This window comes from Saccostrea echinata, unplaced genomic scaffold (genome assembly GCF_033153115.1).
Source record: "Saccostrea echinata isolate AGI-Se365-2 ecotype Australia unplaced genomic scaffold, CSIRO_AGI_Sech_v1 ptg000054l, whole genome shotgun sequence".
Classification (NCBI taxonomy): Eukaryota; Metazoa; Mollusca; class Bivalvia; order Ostreida; family Ostreidae; genus Saccostrea; species Saccostrea echinata.
The window spans coordinates 43,412,894-43,430,780 of record NW_026889803.1 but is presented as its reverse complement, the minus strand read 5'-3'; the positions used below and the strand labels follow the sequence as shown (position 1 = coordinate 43,430,780).

Here is a 17,887-nt window from a genome sequence, read left to right as displayed (position 1 = left end):
GATATAATATATATAATAATAATTAATTTCAGATATAATAACAATTAACGAATATAGTGAGCAAAATTCGTTGTTACACTGGACACCTAAATCGATATCAATCTAACACTCACTCATCAAGTGACGATTAACTGATTAATTCCTATGAAAAGTTTCCCAGCATAATCGTGTACTATTTGAAAGTTTGTACCATACATGTTTTTTTAATCTCAAAATGTAACTGGTCTTATTAAAAAAAAAAAGTCAGGTTTATTCTTACAAATAATATAAACGGTCAGGGATTTTTGTGTGCGATGCATAGTGAGTATAAAGCAGATCCTCATACGCGGATCTAAGGGGGGGGGGAGATGGTCGCCCCCCCCCCTGGAATTTGCAGGGTTCTTAAAAGTATACTGAATCAAATAAAAATTGATTTTGGATCCCCCCCCCCCCCACGTTGAAAACATCCCCTGCGAGAGTATCAAGAATAATTCTTGAACTTTTAAGAAAAGTTCATGAAATATATTCTTGAATCTGCTCATGAAATATTCATGAAGATCCTATGAAGTTAAAATTGGACACTCATGAATTCATGAATTTTATTCATGAAAACCAAGTTCAAGAATATTCAAGAATAGTGGGTTGTTCATGAATTACTTACTACTCTTGAAAATTCATGAACTTCCTTATAGAATTCATGAAATCATAGTGTCCTGTGAATTTTAGCTTCATTAGATCTTTCATGAACATTTCAGGAACTTTTTGAGAATATTATTCTTGAATTACGTAATTTGACAGAAGGCCAAATTGGCAAAACCACTGTGAGTACCCTCAAAATACATGTACATAAACATTCTATTTAAAAATTTGATAATTTATAAATAATGACTACAATATTCTAAACTAAATGCTATGTATTAAATTAATTCATTGAATTTATAAATGTATACAGCTTTTTAGCCAACACACTCTTAAACAATTACATGTACAGCCTGGATCAGTTTCAGAATCTTAAACAGCGCTTGTGTTCTTCTTATGGCACGTTCAAGTAAGTCAGATGCCTGTGGTGCATTTGTTATCCTTGTCAACTTTGCTTCTTGACATTCCAAAAATGAATTTTTCTCTATGGGTGTCTGCTGGATCACTCACTAATTCATCCAAAATTGAAATCCATCCTTTAAATCATGACGTGGTTTTTTTTCTAGCTCTTTTACAATAGGCCTTGTTTTTCATTTCACTCTCCCTGAAATTACATATACATGTATATAAATGATATGCCAAATAGAAATAAATATTACAGGGAACAGGATACTTTTAAATAATATGGGAATTGTGGTGATGCTGCAACTGGAGGCCAGAAAAAAATATAGGAATTACCTGTCTTTTATACATAATACTTGGTCTTTAATTTATAAAGAGTCAGGAATCCTCAGAGACGAGTCAAAGTCAATTTGTTCTAATCAGTAAAGAAAATTTAAAAATGATTTTAGTTTCAATTTAGAATCAAGTTTCCTTTTTTTCCCTTCAATTTGAGCTAGTCCATGGGCACATGGGGGTGTGTATGCCCCCCCCCCTTCCATTTTTTATTATAAAATATAAAAAAAAATATTCTGAGACCAAAACACACAAGTTTTTTTAAATAAATTTTTTGAATATATTTCATTAAAATTCATTTCATTTAACAATAACTGAAATTATATTTCTCTCCGAGTTATTTTTTTTTTTAATCACGTTTGTTTGGCATGCGTGCAACAAGTGTGCCATACGTAATCAACAAATTTGGAACCAAAATAATGAAAAAATTATGTTCTTACCACATGCTTTCTGTATGGCAGTCCTTCCTTTCGATGAATATAACAGTTAACACTCCATTAAAAAAATGTTGACAGAATCTAGATCTATCGACAATCTTCTGACAATGCAATGCACATCTTCCTTCCTTTCAATCTATTGAAAATTTGGCGCTCGCGTAACTGCTTAACTAATCAGTAACGATGTTATAAATCAGCTACCAGAAGCGTCCAATCAAACGACGTTTTCTAAAAACGATTGAGGTTGCGATTCAAATCATACCCGTAATATTAATTGGCCGACAATGTATTCTTGTTTGGGGTACCTTGATAAAAAAATGGTAAATAAATAGGCCTAGTTAATCGTGGACTGGTACCATTAAATAAAGTTTTACTTTTTTAATTATATTTATACCAACGTTTCTACAAACTTTAAAAAAATCTTTGAATAAAAAGGGTGTGAAAAATTATTGATACGAATTGCCTCGCCACCCGCTAAAAAGATGGCGGCCTTTTTGTTTTTCGGTGGGCGATAGAAATTTGTAAACTTGAGAATTTACAATATAGACTGCATTGGAGGTTATATTTTAAAAGCACACCATCCAAACAACATCCACAGAAAGACCAGCACTGTTCCGCCTGCATTCATCAGCTCACAACATGAGTAAGTTTTCATCTGTTTTATACTTTACAATCGGGGGATGGATATCGTGTGCACAACCTGCAAGGTTGTTTCATATGTTCTTAAATTAATTATATTTTTATGGCCCTATTTATTGTTTGGTTTGTTCAAATTTCAAAATGAGATTGGCAAGGCATTTGCTTTTTTCTCAAGAATGAAACAAGAGGGAGATAAAATACGATTTAGAATTATGTATACAGTGTTGTTAGTTGACAGAGTTTGACACAATCCGTGTCCTCACAGATTACTTAGTAGGCAAAAAGTACCGATATTATCTGGAAATATTTTTATAAAGTATTTAAACTTAATATTTTTTTTAATTATCTAGCTTATTGAATTCAGGGAAAACGATTGTGTTTCTATTTATACATCAAAATTATTCACATAAATTGAAACTTAAGTCATCACAGGGATACTAGACGTATAGATTACCTACTTTGAAACTATGAAGATAGTTGCTGAATGTTTTGTTTGTTTTTGTTTTGTTTTTTGTCAATGTCTACTCATTTAAAATATAACTTTCATTAAGAGCGTACAATTTTTACAGGTCTAACAAAGAAACAACTAGAACTGAAATATCCCAAAAGACTGAAGAATCAGCAGCAAGAATCAGCTATGTTTATCAGTGAAGGAGAATTGACAAGAGTATGATTCTTATGGAACCAAGTTGTTTTGGATCTTCTCATGCAAGCACACAATTTGAAACTGACATCATAGACAAGACTAATATGATATCTTTTCAGATGATCGGCAACATGTTTATTAAACTCACAATTTTTATTTTCTACTTTAAGATGTTACCTTATAAAAAAATAAATATATATGTTGTAAATTTTAGAACCATTTATGCCCATGAACAAAAATGTTGCAATAGGCGTGGAGGCTTTTTTAAAATAATAAATTATAAGTTTTAGGGATCAAATAGTATTTTTTTTTAACATAGTGGACTGTGAGTGATGGTTATCATTACTTGAAAACATTGATGATTCATGTATTTCTTAAATGGACATGAGAAAATACAATTCATGTTAATGTGTATGTACCACAATTGTATACATCTTTTGCATTTTAAGACGTAAATTTACATAAATTCCCTGATTTGCAACTTATTACTGTTAGTCTATAATGATGTTAAAAAAATCCAGCAAGCTTTTCTGTCTATTTAGTCTTTCCATTTAAACATTGAACAGTATTGTAATAGGTAATGTTAAGCAATTACCAATGGAGAACATTCAGTTAATTAAAATTGTACTTAAAATTCAATATCAATAAATTTGAATCATTATAGAATTTAAATTGTATTGAGTCATGAATAATCATGAATAATCATGAAACTTGTGTTGCTGTGTTAAGTATGGCTCCATGTAAAAATCATGCAGGGGGTGATACATGGGGGGTTTCAGAATTTTTTCAAACTTTGCATGTTGGTAGAGTATGCTAAGATACTACAAAAAATAAAATGATTTTTTATCAATTCTGTGTCTGGTTGCCATGGCAACAGTTAAACTGTTTTCGGTAAAATATGGCTGAAATTTCCTCTAAAAATAGGCAAACATATCAATATTTCATATGAAATTAAAAGAAAATCGGACAATAAATCACATTTTTGTTTATTTCTCATTCAAATACAGCTCAAATAGTAACTTTTCATAATTAATCAAAATATTTCCATGTCCAGTAAAATGTTCTAATTTTAAGCTGAAAAGGGGAGATAATCCATATTGACAAAAACAGCAAAATATCAATTTTTTGGGGATTTTCAGCTATCAAAAAATTAAAAAACCCTACAGCCAAACCAAAAGGCCATGCTAGTTTCATAGACACCATACCCTATAGAAAATAAAATAATTAAAACATTTTTGTGCAAATGATTATTATTTTCCCAAAACAATTGACGATTTTCATATAAAAAATGGCAATTTCCCTTTTTTTGTCACAGTACAATATATGCCATACATGTATATGTATGCATGTAAAAGGAAATTGACATTTCAACACAATTTCTTTACATTTCCAAACTCAAATACAACACAATTATTTACTTATCTAAATTAATCTAAATATTTTCATGACCTGTAAGATGTTCCAATTTTAAGCTGAAAAGGGAGATAATCCATATTGACAAAAACAGCAAAATATCAATTTTTTGAGGATTTTCAGCTATCAAAAAATTAAAAAACCCTACAAAACCCTACCAAAAGGTCATGCTAATTTCATAGACACCATACCCTATAGCAAATAAAATAATAAAAACATTTTTAAGCAAATGATTATTATTTACCCAAAACGATTGATGAGTTTCATATAAAAAATGACAATTTCCCTTTTTTTGTTACAGTACAATAAATATGTCCTATACACATACCATGAATATATACCGGGTATGCATGTAAGAATAAATTGACATTTCAAAAAAATTTCTCAATTTTCCAATTTGAAATACAACACAATTTTACTTTTCATTTAATCAAAATATTTTCATGACCAGTAAAATGTTCTAATTTTAAGCTGAAAAGGGAGATAATCCATATTTAAAAAAACAGTATCATATCCCATTTTTGAGGTTTTTTTTCAGCCTAAAATTTTTTGTTTAAAGTCCAACAGCCAAATCAAAAGGTCACGCTTGTTTTGTACACACCATACTCTATGGGTATGATACATATGGTATTATACAAAAATTGAAATTGCATTTATTTATTTTTTTTTTGGGGGGGGGGGGGGGATTAATATATTGATCCAACAACCATCGAGGGACAATATTAATACTTCCTTCTTTAGGATCGGTGAATGCATACATCTAGGCAAGCCATTATAATGACCTCAAAAACAGAAATAATTGTATAATATACAACTTGACTTTTATTTTAATGATAATATGAAAATCATTTTATGTTTCCCTCTTGGTTACACCTTTCAATATACACCACAAGAATTTTGACCGAATTTTAACTGCATGCAATTGCATGTATTAATTAAATGAATGATGTTTTTTACACATCATTACCAAGTCATCTGCTTGTTTTCCATTCAATTTTATCAGTTTACCCCACATCAAAATTATTAATTACTGGTACATGTATCAAATTCATTAATTGATAGATGTAAACAATATTTTAATAGTTTACATCTTTGTAAGATGCAGTAATGCTGAACAAAATATCACTAATCTCCGATGCTTCTCTTTTGTAGTAACTGACTGTCCTTTGTTTATTTATGAGTCTCTTCTAGTGAAATATAAAACTGTAACCTAAAGGTGCTGAAGATCCATAGGAGATGAGAGTCCATGCCTGATTATCTTTATCCAAGTACCAGCATTGAATCCATTCTTTAAACTCTAATCTTTGTTATTCCTAAAATAATAGTTACATATAATTATCATTTACCACATTAAAACTCATTGTTCTACATTGATTTAAAGGTATTAAAGGTTTTTTTTAAAATTTATAAATTACTTTACATGGAATCTCAAGTTTACATGTATGTAATCCATTAATTTCAAGTAAAATCTCAAATGGTTGCATGTGCATGGCATGTGGTCCCCCACCTTTGGAGTCTTATTAGTTGGTGGTGTGCAATGATGTTTTTCTTGCTGTCTCAGAAATACTGTCAGCTTTTCCTTCATAACTGTGATCCAAACCATCTTGTGCATTCTGTGAAAATGATATAGGGTTTCATTTCAAAAGTATATAATTCAAATTACTAACTTATGAAATTTGTAAAATATCTTTACCATATTTTCTATCATTTATGTCTCAGGTTTTAACCATATTATAATTTAAACTGTAACCAGTTATGAATTCTGTAATCTTGCTACTGATTAAATTAAAACTACAAAATCAAATACCCGGTACTCTCACAGTACCTGTTATAAAACACTTTTGGGTCTTCCCTTTTCATTCTATCTCTTCAGTCAAACAAGTTCTTGATCATTTTGAAAAACAACAAGGAATATTTTTCATCTAGATTTATATGCAATATGACATACAGAGAGAGAGAGAGAGATAGGTATAAAGACAACTAAATATACCTATTTAACAACCCTATTCAGATTAAAAATGTTGTTGGGCCAGTCAAATGTAAGTCAGCAATTGCTTGACAAGACTAATAGAATTTTCAGTGATATATCTTTTACAAATTATACCATCAGTAATGTTAAAAAATGTGCATAAACAGCCTTGTCTGAAAAATTATATATATTTATTAAATAAATCAAGCTTTTTGGTGGTTTTTATATCTTGGTTGATTTTTTTTCTGTCCATACTTGATTTTGTTATTTAGTTATCATTTCTGACTAGTGCCATGTTGACATGGGTAGAGCAAACAAGAGGCCAATTGGCCACAATGCTCACCTGAGTCTAATATATATTTGTATGTAAAACTTTGATCCCCATTGTGGTCCTACCCTATCCCAGGGGTTCATGATTTCAACAGATTTGAATCTACACTACTTGAGGATTCTTCAATATATACATGTATCTGTATGACTAATCATGGCTTTGCTGTTCTTAAAAAGAAGAATTATCACTATCTAGTGTGAAACTTTGATCCCCCATTATGGCCCTATACTACCAGTATGTCTAGTTCTTGAGAAGAAGATTTCTAAAGATTGTTACCTAGTATCTACATTTTTTTAAAGTAAAATTTTGACCACCCATTAAAGCCCCATGCTACCGCCACTTTTTCACAAAAGTTTCAACCCTTTTGGCCCAGTTTTTCATGAGAAAAAGACTGATAAAGTTTTTTACATATATATTTCTATATGTAAAACTTTGATTGCTTATTGCGGCCAATCCATATCCCTTGGGGTCATGATCCGAACAAACTTCCCACTACATTATATAATAAAGCTTTCACATAAGTTTCATCTTTTCTGTTCCAGTGGTTCTTGAGAGGAAGATTTTTGAAAGATTCATTAAATTTTCACTAATCTTTAATTATCTCCCCTTGAAAGAGGGCAAGGCTCTTCATTTGAACAACATTGAATCTCCTTCATCCAAGGATGCTTTGTGGCAAATATGGTTGAAATTTGCCATGCAGTTCTGGAAGAAGATGAAAATGTGAAAAGTTTTAAACAAAGATGACAATGACACCTGGAACAACAACAGACAATTGACAAAGTGTGATCAGAAAAGCTTACTGGAGCCTTTGGCTCAGGTGAGCTAAAAAATCAAAACCTATCACATAAAGCATTTACTTCTTTTAATTAGTAAAATTTACATGTTCATTTTCAATTTGAATTACCATAAACCAGGGGCCTAAAATAAAAATTAATTTGTTTGCAGTTGCCTACCCATGCACTGAAAATGCACCTGACCCAAACTTTTTTTTCAGCCATTTTGTATTATTATTTTTTTTAAGTTTCAGTTTTTCGGGATATTGAAAATGTTCTATTTTTTATCTTTGTTTTTATCAAGTGAAGCTTATTTATGTTAAGTAACCCTTGAAGTATGAATATCTCTATAAATTGTTATCTAATAAAAGTCTGAAAAATAACTTATTTTTAAAAAAAAAACCAACTACCTATCCACTCTAAAAATTATAGGTCGGCAACCTCAAACAAAGAATTTTTCAAGCGGGCCTTCCCACTGAATCCCTTAAATTTGGCCACATTAAATAATGGTTGTTGTATGGGACATGTATTGATTAATGATGAGAGCACAGACAATGTTTCATACTAAGTCTTACATGATGATAAAATGTTCTATTGTTAAGATGATATTCTCCTACAGACCCGTTTTAATGAAAGAATGTGTATTAGCAAGGTTATGTAGCAAAACAAACCGGGCAATAAGTATTATTTAGAGAATGAGACGGGTTCTATATCGTAGATACAAATTTGGGGGTGGACGAGTGCATAGCACTAGTCTCCGCCCCCAGATTTGTATCTACAATACAGAACCTGTCGAGTTCTCTAAATGATTTGTGACATGATCAATCAAGAAAAAGCACCACCCACTTTATAGCTGTGCAGCATTCAAACTTCTGCCAGTGTTTGTTTGTTCTCTCTGTAGATGAGACCTTGATGGGGAGTATGCCTCCGCAGTAGATATATATTTCCACGGACAACGTAAGATTTAGTCAGATTAGTTTGACAACAGGGGAGACATTGTTTTGGTCTGATTTCAATATAACTTTGCACACAAGTAGACTACACTAAGATACATACTTTAGTGCATCGGTTTTTGATTTCGATGAACGGTGTTGCCATGGTTACTAAAAATAGAAATTTCTGTGAAATTCCTTTAAAACGCTACTCCTCCTACAGTTTTGGTCTGATTTCAATATAACTTTGCGCATAAGTAGACTACACTAAGATACATAAATTAGTGCATCGGTTTTTGATTTCGATGAACATTGTTGCCATGGTTACTAAAAATAGAAATTTCTGTGAAATTCCTTTAAAACGCTACTCCTCCTACAGTTTTGGTTTGATTTCAATATAACTTGGCACAAAAGTAGACTACACTAAGATAGATAATTTAGTGCATTGGTTTTTGATTTTGATGAACGGTGTTGCCATGGTTACTAAAAATAGAAATTTCTGTGAAATTCCTTTAAAACGCTACTCCTCCTACAGTTTTGGTCTGATTTCAATATAACTTTGCGCATAAGTAGACTACACTAAGATACATAATTTAGTGCATCTGTTTTTGATTTCAATGAACGGTGTTGTCATGGTTACTAAAAATAGAAATTTCTGTGAAATTTCTTTAAAAGGCTACTTCTCCTTCAGTTTTGGTCTGATATTAATATAACTTGGCAAACAAGTAGACTACACTAAGATGCATAATTAAGTGCATCAGTTTTTGATTTCGATGAATGGTGTTGCCATGGTTACTAAAAATAGAAATTTCTGTGAAATTTCTTTAAAGGGCTACTCCTCCCTCAGTTTTAGTCTGATTTCAATATAACTTGGCGCACAAGTAGACTACATTAAGATACATTATTCTATTTATTGCTGCATGTTGCAAAGTTTCAAATCCAAGTGCTACTTTTCCTTTGTTATATGTACAGACCAGTAGAGCTACAGTCTCATCAGAGACTTCTGGTTATTTTCAATAGCTAGGATGCACACTGACTCCAATTTTCTTTGCGATTTTGAGTAATGCTATATAAGCGTGATAAGTACTTATCAAAAATATACTTCTCAAAAAAATCTTTTCATATAACTAATTTCACAAGTGACATTTCTATGCCTGTTACATCAAAATAGATAAATTTTTTTTAAATCATCATGTCATTAAAATAATCACGAGTTGCTGTTTTCTCCCATCATAAAAAAATATCAGGTCATTTAGAAAAATCTTCTTCTTTTTTTTAAGTAATAGGAATTCATTTAAAAAAAATCAGGTCTGACAATTTTTTTTTAAAATTTTAGTGTGGTTATGGGGGGGGGGGGGGGGGGGATATAGCATGATATAGAGATAAATTCTCAGTTTTTATTCTCTACAAGTGTATTTTTGTATGCATCATCTATTAATATTTCCCCCATACAGGCAAAATTATCTCAATCAGGTCTTCAGAGTGTCAGGTCTTTAGTATATCCCATATAAATTGGTTTATTGATTGAACCAATGGATTGGATTAATATAGCACAGTACAAAAGTTATTAAGAAGTTAATAATTGCTGTTAACAAGTGATAATTACCACATAATTGATTACTTGATCTTCGGCGCGAACCGTCTTGGGGCGAAACGTCTCAGCGCGAATGGTCTTTCGGGGGGAACCGTCCCGCACTCATTAATTTTTGGGGGTGAAAGGTATCCCTGTGACAAAAAAGGTTAACTTTGTTATTATTAACTTGACGGTTATATTTCAATGCAATTTCATTTAATTTCTCCAAAATCATTTCAGAGTGTTTCCACCATTTACTGCTACATTGCGGGAATATGGAAGGCATTCTAACTGTGGTCAGGGCCTGTCCCAAGACACAGTAACATTATTCTAACATATATATGTGTAAGATGTCATTTTTTTTCAAAATGGACATGATATTGATATATGTAGGAACTGGCCATCCCCAACAATTTTCCCAATACATACTTTACTGTATAAAATATCAATAACCATATATAAGAAATGAATTTAAATTAAATCCTACCTATCAAGCTGTTCAAACAGCTGTCCAAATGTACCGGTGGCGCCGGTACATTATCTTCCCTCTCCAAGTTGAGTAAGCTGACACAATCGGATTGCAACTCCTCTCTGAGGGCTTACTCTTGGATTCCGGTGGATTAACTTAGAAGCTAAACTTCCGACATAGACCATACTGATGTCAGTAGTAAGGAAAATTGCCGATACCCTGATCAACACGATGACAGTAATATTCCCAAACTACACTTTCTCGTTTCACGGATTTTTTTCCCTCTTAATTTAAACGAGCTCTATGTCCAATCTGTTCTTGTAAATTCCTTTCAATCATTTTTACTCAATTCACACGGATATTTGCAATAAACACCACATGATGCATCAAAATAACTTTGCAGAGTACAGCTTTCCATGGAGGCCGCCATTTTTTTTTACTACCGCCACCTATATAAATTTCCTAAGGGAGATAACTCATATGAAGAATCTTAACAAATTCCAGATTTTTAACACCCTGTATCTTTTCAATCCTTCGTTTGCACAAAAATATTAGAGTAAATTTAATTTACACTTTCCATTTTCACTGTAATTATGTGTTTAGATTTTATACATCTTCTTGGGTTTAGAAGAAATTATTTTCTGAAATATGCACTATTTACACACTATCCATACAAAATTACCCCTGGAGTACCCTATCCCTAGCTATATGAAAAAAGAAGAATTATTACAAATCCATCTGTTATCATTCATTTTAGACCCAAATGAATATATTAAACTCAGTTTTAATGAATTTGCAGATTATCGATGTAGCGCCTTTTCTGTGCTACCTGCATGATTTTTACGCGGAGCCCTACTTAAATGTTGAAGATTTTCGAATTTCATAAAGGTTCATCATTGTTCATGAAGTATAAATTTTTTCAGTATGAATGTGTTCATGAATTAAATTCATGAACTACTTTTATGAAACTATTATGAATCTTTTATGAGCATTCATGAACAATGATGAACAACTCATAAAAGTTCTTTAAGTCATGAATATTGTCTCGCAGGGGATGGACCCCACCACTACCACAACAAAATAGGTTTTTCACGTTTGTGAAATGGATTTTTTTCTTTGCAAGAAATTTTCAGGGTTTGATACTTTTGGGAAAGCAGTTTTGCTTGTCAAAAAATTTCTGGGTTGAATTTTTTTTTTACTTGGATAGACCCCCCCCCCACACACACACACACACACATACACACTGGAAAGAATTCCTGGATCCCTATTCTCAATTAAGAATTTTATAGATTTAGTGAAAGCATTGCAATATTTTTACACAGAATTTTAAACAATGTTCTTTTAATATTTGCGTATAATTTACACGAATAGGTACGTATATTGCACAAGTAAAAAATAACTACCGGAGAAAGAACAAAGAAGAGGCCGTGGAGATTTAATATTATCTAATCATATTTTCTTTTCTGATATACATGTATATATAATGTGAATTAATAAATTTGCCTAACCATAAATAGCACACTAAAATATGAATTTAATTAATAAATGAAAATAATTCTTGCATGAATGAAGATATACATGTATGTTATGTAAAACGTGTCACAAGAATATTGTTTTTATTCCTTATTTTTTTTTCTTTTGATATAGTTTCAAGTGCATTGTTTCACTGCGTGGACAATATTATGACATTTTTTACATAAGCGTAAGAACCCCCCCCCCTCCTCCCCTTTCTTAAAAACGTATGATCTTGTTTTGGGAGAAATAAACATGCTCTCTGTGTTTGCACGTTAATTTCATGTATTCATGGATTGACGTGTCCACTGTCATAATATTTGCAACCATTTTACCATAAAATAATTCTGTGAGATTTTATTTGAGACTACTATGTACCAATCTCAAGATTTTCTGAGAAATCTCAGATTTTTTCTCAGCTGAGTCGAAAAAAACGTTGGTGGCACACACGATTCAGAGAAATCTCAGATTTGAGAAAAATCTCAGATTTAAGGAAAAAACTCAAAAGATAAGTCTGAGTTTGAGAAAATATTTCATTGGTGGCACAGTTCGGTGAGAAAAACTCAAATTTTCTGAGAAATCTCAGATTTGAGAAAATCTCAGCATTGGTGGCCCCGAAGCCTGGTCATCAATGTTTTTACATTAAAAAAATATATTGTTTCTGTGACCTTTAAAGTATTTGTTTGATTATGATTTTCTAAATAAATATTAAAAAAAAATTACGGATATAACGGCTCCTTTAATCAGCATGATATCTAAGCATCGTCGTGACTCTGTTAAAGTTTCAAAAAAGTAAAGGACACATTACCTGAAAAAAACCAGATACGAAACAATTGCAGTCGAAAATCACCACTCGCCAAAAATTTCGAGTGTCTACTATTTTTACTTTTTTTAATTTCAACTCGCATTTTGTGAGTATTTCCCGCTAATTTCAACCCCTGAAAAAGAACTCTCTGTTCTTGCTTAAGTTATTTTGCAAATTTGTATGGCTTGAATTTTTGTTAGATTCATTGGTTAAAGGTGGTGACATCTACCTCTGTGTTAACTTCGAAAAATATAACCATCCACAATCCATGCAAGCATCAAAATATCATTTTTGAACTTTATGACTTTGGGGTCATAGCATACAGGGTACTTATAAGTCTAAGATCAAGCCATTTTGTTCACAAGCAACCTTTTTGCCTTAAGTACTGTATACATGTAATCAACTAATGTTTTTCTTCTCTTCAAAGTTTATGGCCAAAACAAGAATATATATTTTTATGGCCAGTGACCGTGACCCTGTTCAAATTACCTTAAAAAATAAAAATAATATTCAGTTGTTTTTTTTAATAATTGTGTTTATAATGTGCCCTTTTTACAAAACTAAATTCTATTTTTAGATACCAGTAATCAATTATTGTGGCCTATATAGTACAGTGTATTAAAATTCTCAGTCCTATATCAGAAAGCATTTTTTCCCAATTATCACATTTACCGTCTAATCTAAGGACATGACTGCACACATCTATTTCTCGGACAGATGCCTTTGAAGTGAACAAAACAAAACAAAAAATCACTGAACAAGATGGAACTGTGTAGAAAGAAGATACTTCATCATAATAAATATGATCATACAACTTACTGTACTGTTCACTTGCATCACATACTTTCAGTATACTCTTTGAACAAAAATAATTGAGTATTTTTTTTCTAGAAAAAAATCATCTCTTCTGAAGCAGGGGATTTTAAATTGAAATAAGTCATTACACACGTCACCTGGCATATTTATCAGAAAAGTAATAGCTAGGCCATTCTGTCCTAAACCTCTAAAATCATAGTCCAACTATTTTTCGACAATTTTCAGTACACATCCACCTCATTATCAAATTAAGTTGGGTGAATGAAAACAGGAGAAATAATTATAACTTAATTATATGATTAAATAATTCTTAGCTCTGATTGGCTGAGGTCCAACACTGTAGAAAAAAAAAACACATTTACCTACACATGGCCTTCCAGGTGCATGAATATAAGAATTTATTTTTTACTTTGGACAAAAAACAGATTGAGCCCCTCTCAAATACTATGTGCCTGAATGTTATGTTCCCCTGAGTGGATGTCTGTACATAAATTCTGGACATATAGGATGGAAAATCCAAACAAGACAAGCAATCCTTGTTTCCATGAGTCCACAAAAAAAAAATTTAAAAGGCCTTATTATAAATTCTCATATATTTTTGGTTGCAGAATGGTAGCCTTTTTTCATTTCACTCAGAAACTCAAAATTTAAGGACATACGCAACGTAGTTTGAATTTTATTGTCTTTTTCCCTGGAGTTGAAGAGTTCCAATACTTAAAGGAAATGTGTGCTACATTTTAATGTCTATATATGCTATTGTACACTTCTTCTAAAACAAGTTTTGATAAACAAAACATTTAGAATATATGTTAAGTAATTTTTGTACATTTTTCTTTGAATTATACAGAAATTTTCATCAATTGATATCTTTTCAAAACCCCTGGTAATGCATGCTGATTTTTTGTCTACGAACATCTGATGGCACTATAATCCTAAATTAAGAATATCTTGAAAAATTATCAGTAGGTAAGGTATGTTGCGTATGTCCTTATCGTGCATTTGTGAGTTAATTACTAGCAACACTGAGCCCTGTAACCATACAATTAGTCTGCTAAATACCCAGGGGCAAAGAATAAGATTTTCAAAGAATTTTTCCATTTTCACTATCTGATCAATACAGTCCCATCCTAACACCAGATCCAGGGGCCATGAAAGTCAAATTTTGAAGAGGCGATCTTGCTCATCATAACAATACACTTATTTTGTCTGCTTAATTGCTTTAAGGAGCAAAGAAGACAATTTTTAATGAAGTAATGTATTATTTTCCTATATGAAAAATACCCCCTTCCCCAACACCAAAGCACCTGACCCTCATGGGGCCACAATTTTCATAATTTTGGAAAAGACATATCCTTGTTCTTTATAACTGCATGCATGTGCCTATTTTATCTGCTTATATATACTGGGGGGGGGGGGGGGGAGTTTTTTTTTTTAAAGAATTTAATTATGTGATTACTCACTTTATATTAAACAAGAGGCCCATGGTCCACACAGCTCATCTGAGTCACACTTTGGCACATTTACATTAGTTTACCTCAGTATACTTTCACATAAGTTTCAGCTTTTCTGGTCCACTAGATTTCAAGAAGATTTTCTCTATATGTTTTAATGTACATGTAAAACTTTGATCCCATATTGTGGCCTCACTCTACCTCCGGGGGCCATGATTTGAATAATTTAGAATCAATACAACCTCAGGATGCTTCCATATAAGTGTCAGCTTTTTTGGTCAAGTGGTTCTTGAGAAGAAGATTTTAAAGATTTTTCCTATGTATTTAAATGTAAAAATTTGTTCACCTATTTTGGCCTTCCCTATCTCAGGGAGACATGATTTGAACAATAAATTTAGAATCTACACTACTTTAAGATGCTTTCATATAAGTTTCAGACTTTTTACTCCAGTGAATCTTGAGAAGAAGATTTTTAAACTTTAATAGTTTTTTTCTATATATTTCAATGCAAAAATTTGATCCCCTATTGTGGTCTCATCCTACCCCCTGGGGGACATGATTTGAACAGTTTAGAATTTAAATGTCTCAGGTTGCTTCCTAATAAGTTTTAGCTTTTCTGGCCCATTGGTTCTTGTGAAGAAGATTTTTTAATGACCCTACCCTATTTTGGCTTTTTCTTGATAATATCCCTTTGGAAGAAGGTTTGGTTCTTCACTTTAACAATTTCGAATTCCCTTTACCCAAGGATGCTTTGTATTAACTTGGTTAAAATTGGCCCAGTGGTTCTTGAGAAGAAGTTGAAAATGTGAAAAGTTTAGATACAGACAGACAGCTTGAAAGATGGATGCCTGATAATGGGTGATCAGAAAAGCTCCCTTGAGCTTTCAGCTTATAGGTGAGCTAAAAATGTTAGAGGTTTTTTTTTTTGGGGGGGGGGGGGGAGAGAGGGTTGGGTTAGTATTTATTTTTTATCTTGGGGGAGCAGGAAGTTGTTTGCTTTTTAAATTTATTTTGTTTTGTTTAAAATTGTTTTGAATGTTTCTTTTTTTTTTTTACGTATTATTTAAAATGGAGCTAGTGACTTTTGTGAAGTCTTGATTTTATGTACACATGCATACATGATGTAAGTTAATAAACACTACAATAACTTTTAAAAAAATATATGCAAAGATTTATGATCTTTTTTGTTACATTAAAATTCAAGTACTTATTACTGCTATTTGAGATGAAAATAAAAACCATCATAACAATTCAAGTATAAAAACATCAAATTTTATGATGAACAATTAATGACTCAAACCATATATATACATACATGTATCATCAATCAGATAAACATATAGCATTGCCTCTAGGCACAGAGAGACTGATAACCTAATAAGAATCTGATTGCTTTATACATGTATTATATAAAAAATAAATAAATATAAACTGGCTAGGAGCCAATTGCTAAAATTAAACTCTACCCTTCTGGGGTTGATAAAAACAGTCATGACAGTTTAGTCATCATGGATATAAATTTGCTATATGCCATATATTTTCCAAGAACATCAAAACCTAGCAATTAACCTTTCATAATGACTGTGTTATAAGGAAATATCCAAGTTCCTATTCTCCTTATTTTAAACATCATAATCAACTAAACTAATCATAATTAACCAAACATGATGATGACAAATATTTGTCTGGTGAAAACTAATATTGCAGCTGTCCTAATTCTACCTTCAGTGTCCCTACTTATGTACATTTTTACAAATTAAATTTCTGTGGAATCAGATGAAAGTTATATATACATGTAGAAGGCACTGCAAACTAGAGCAAAAGAGCACACTGATCCTGATGTACATTATGTCTTACTTGGATTTCACACTCACACACTCACCTATTCACAAGAGCTTTATTACTGTATCCCCTCCAACTTTGTTGGGAGGGAATAATAGATTACTTACATTTCCACAACTCTGAAGGATTGTAAGGAACTGCTGGACATCCTGATGCTGCTTTACAGTCTACAGAGTCCAAATTGTGTGTCTGGTTGTTCAACACAGCACACTTATCTGTGAAATTGAAAGAAGTTATGTGGCAAAGTTTTATGGATATAAACCAAATTTAAAGATACAGAAAACTGATTCTGTGTCCCCTAAAGGATACAAATAACGAAATTTACATTTTTACAGCGAATTTTCAAAGATGTCAGTTTTTAAAATATTGAACTGACACTATTTTTGTAAGTATTTTAAATCTGAAATTCAATTCATCCAAAATTTTTTAACTACATTTCTTTAATTTACATGTATTTAATTCTTCTAAAATAAATGTGGCAGTCATACTTGTAGGAAAAAATCTATATTGCAAGTTTGCTATAAATATATACTTTCACAAATTTGTTATACAGATATAATGAATTATGAATATAGAGAAGTAATTTCACAGGTCCTCAAGACTTCATTATAACAGAGTTTTTCTGTATATTTATCATGTTTATAGTAGATATATGTGATAACACAGGGGACCTCCCAAGAAGAGAAGTACACTTCACTTTTTAGGAAATAAGCACTTTTTGCTGTGATTTTAACAATTCATGAAATACAAGTCTTTCTTGACAGGTGGCACTTGAACAATATTTTTCCCACATAAAGTTTTCCTAGGGTACATGCATGTACATGTAACTGTATGTTCATAAACAAATCAGATTGATGATCTTATAAACTCAGAAGTCAGGGCTCAAAACTCCCCAAACAGTAAATTCGCAATTGCTAGTACCAAAA

General features: G+C 31.7%; 1 protein-coding gene and 1 long non-coding RNA gene across 2 annotated transcripts in view; both read right to left on the bottom strand.

Annotated features, from left to right (window-relative positions):
- The window catches only part of LOC133204910 (uncharacterized), a 115,362-nt gene that overhangs the window by 93,169 nt on the left and 4,306 nt on the right, over positions 1-17,887 (bottom strand). The window contains exon 3 of the mRNA XM_061340651.1: positions 17,069-17,176. Within this exon, the coding sequence (XP_061196635.1) occupies positions 17,069-17,176 (108 nt within the window). The remainder of the gene's footprint in view (positions 1-17,068; positions 17,177-17,887) is intronic.
- Positions 4,807-10,573, bottom strand: LOC133171774 (uncharacterized). Its single transcript, XR_009718866.1, has 3 exons — positions 10,554-10,573; positions 5,996-6,101; positions 4,807-5,801 (listed from the first exon to the last, which is right to left on the bottom strand). It is a non-coding gene; the product is annotated as an uncharacterized LOC133171774 (long non-coding RNA).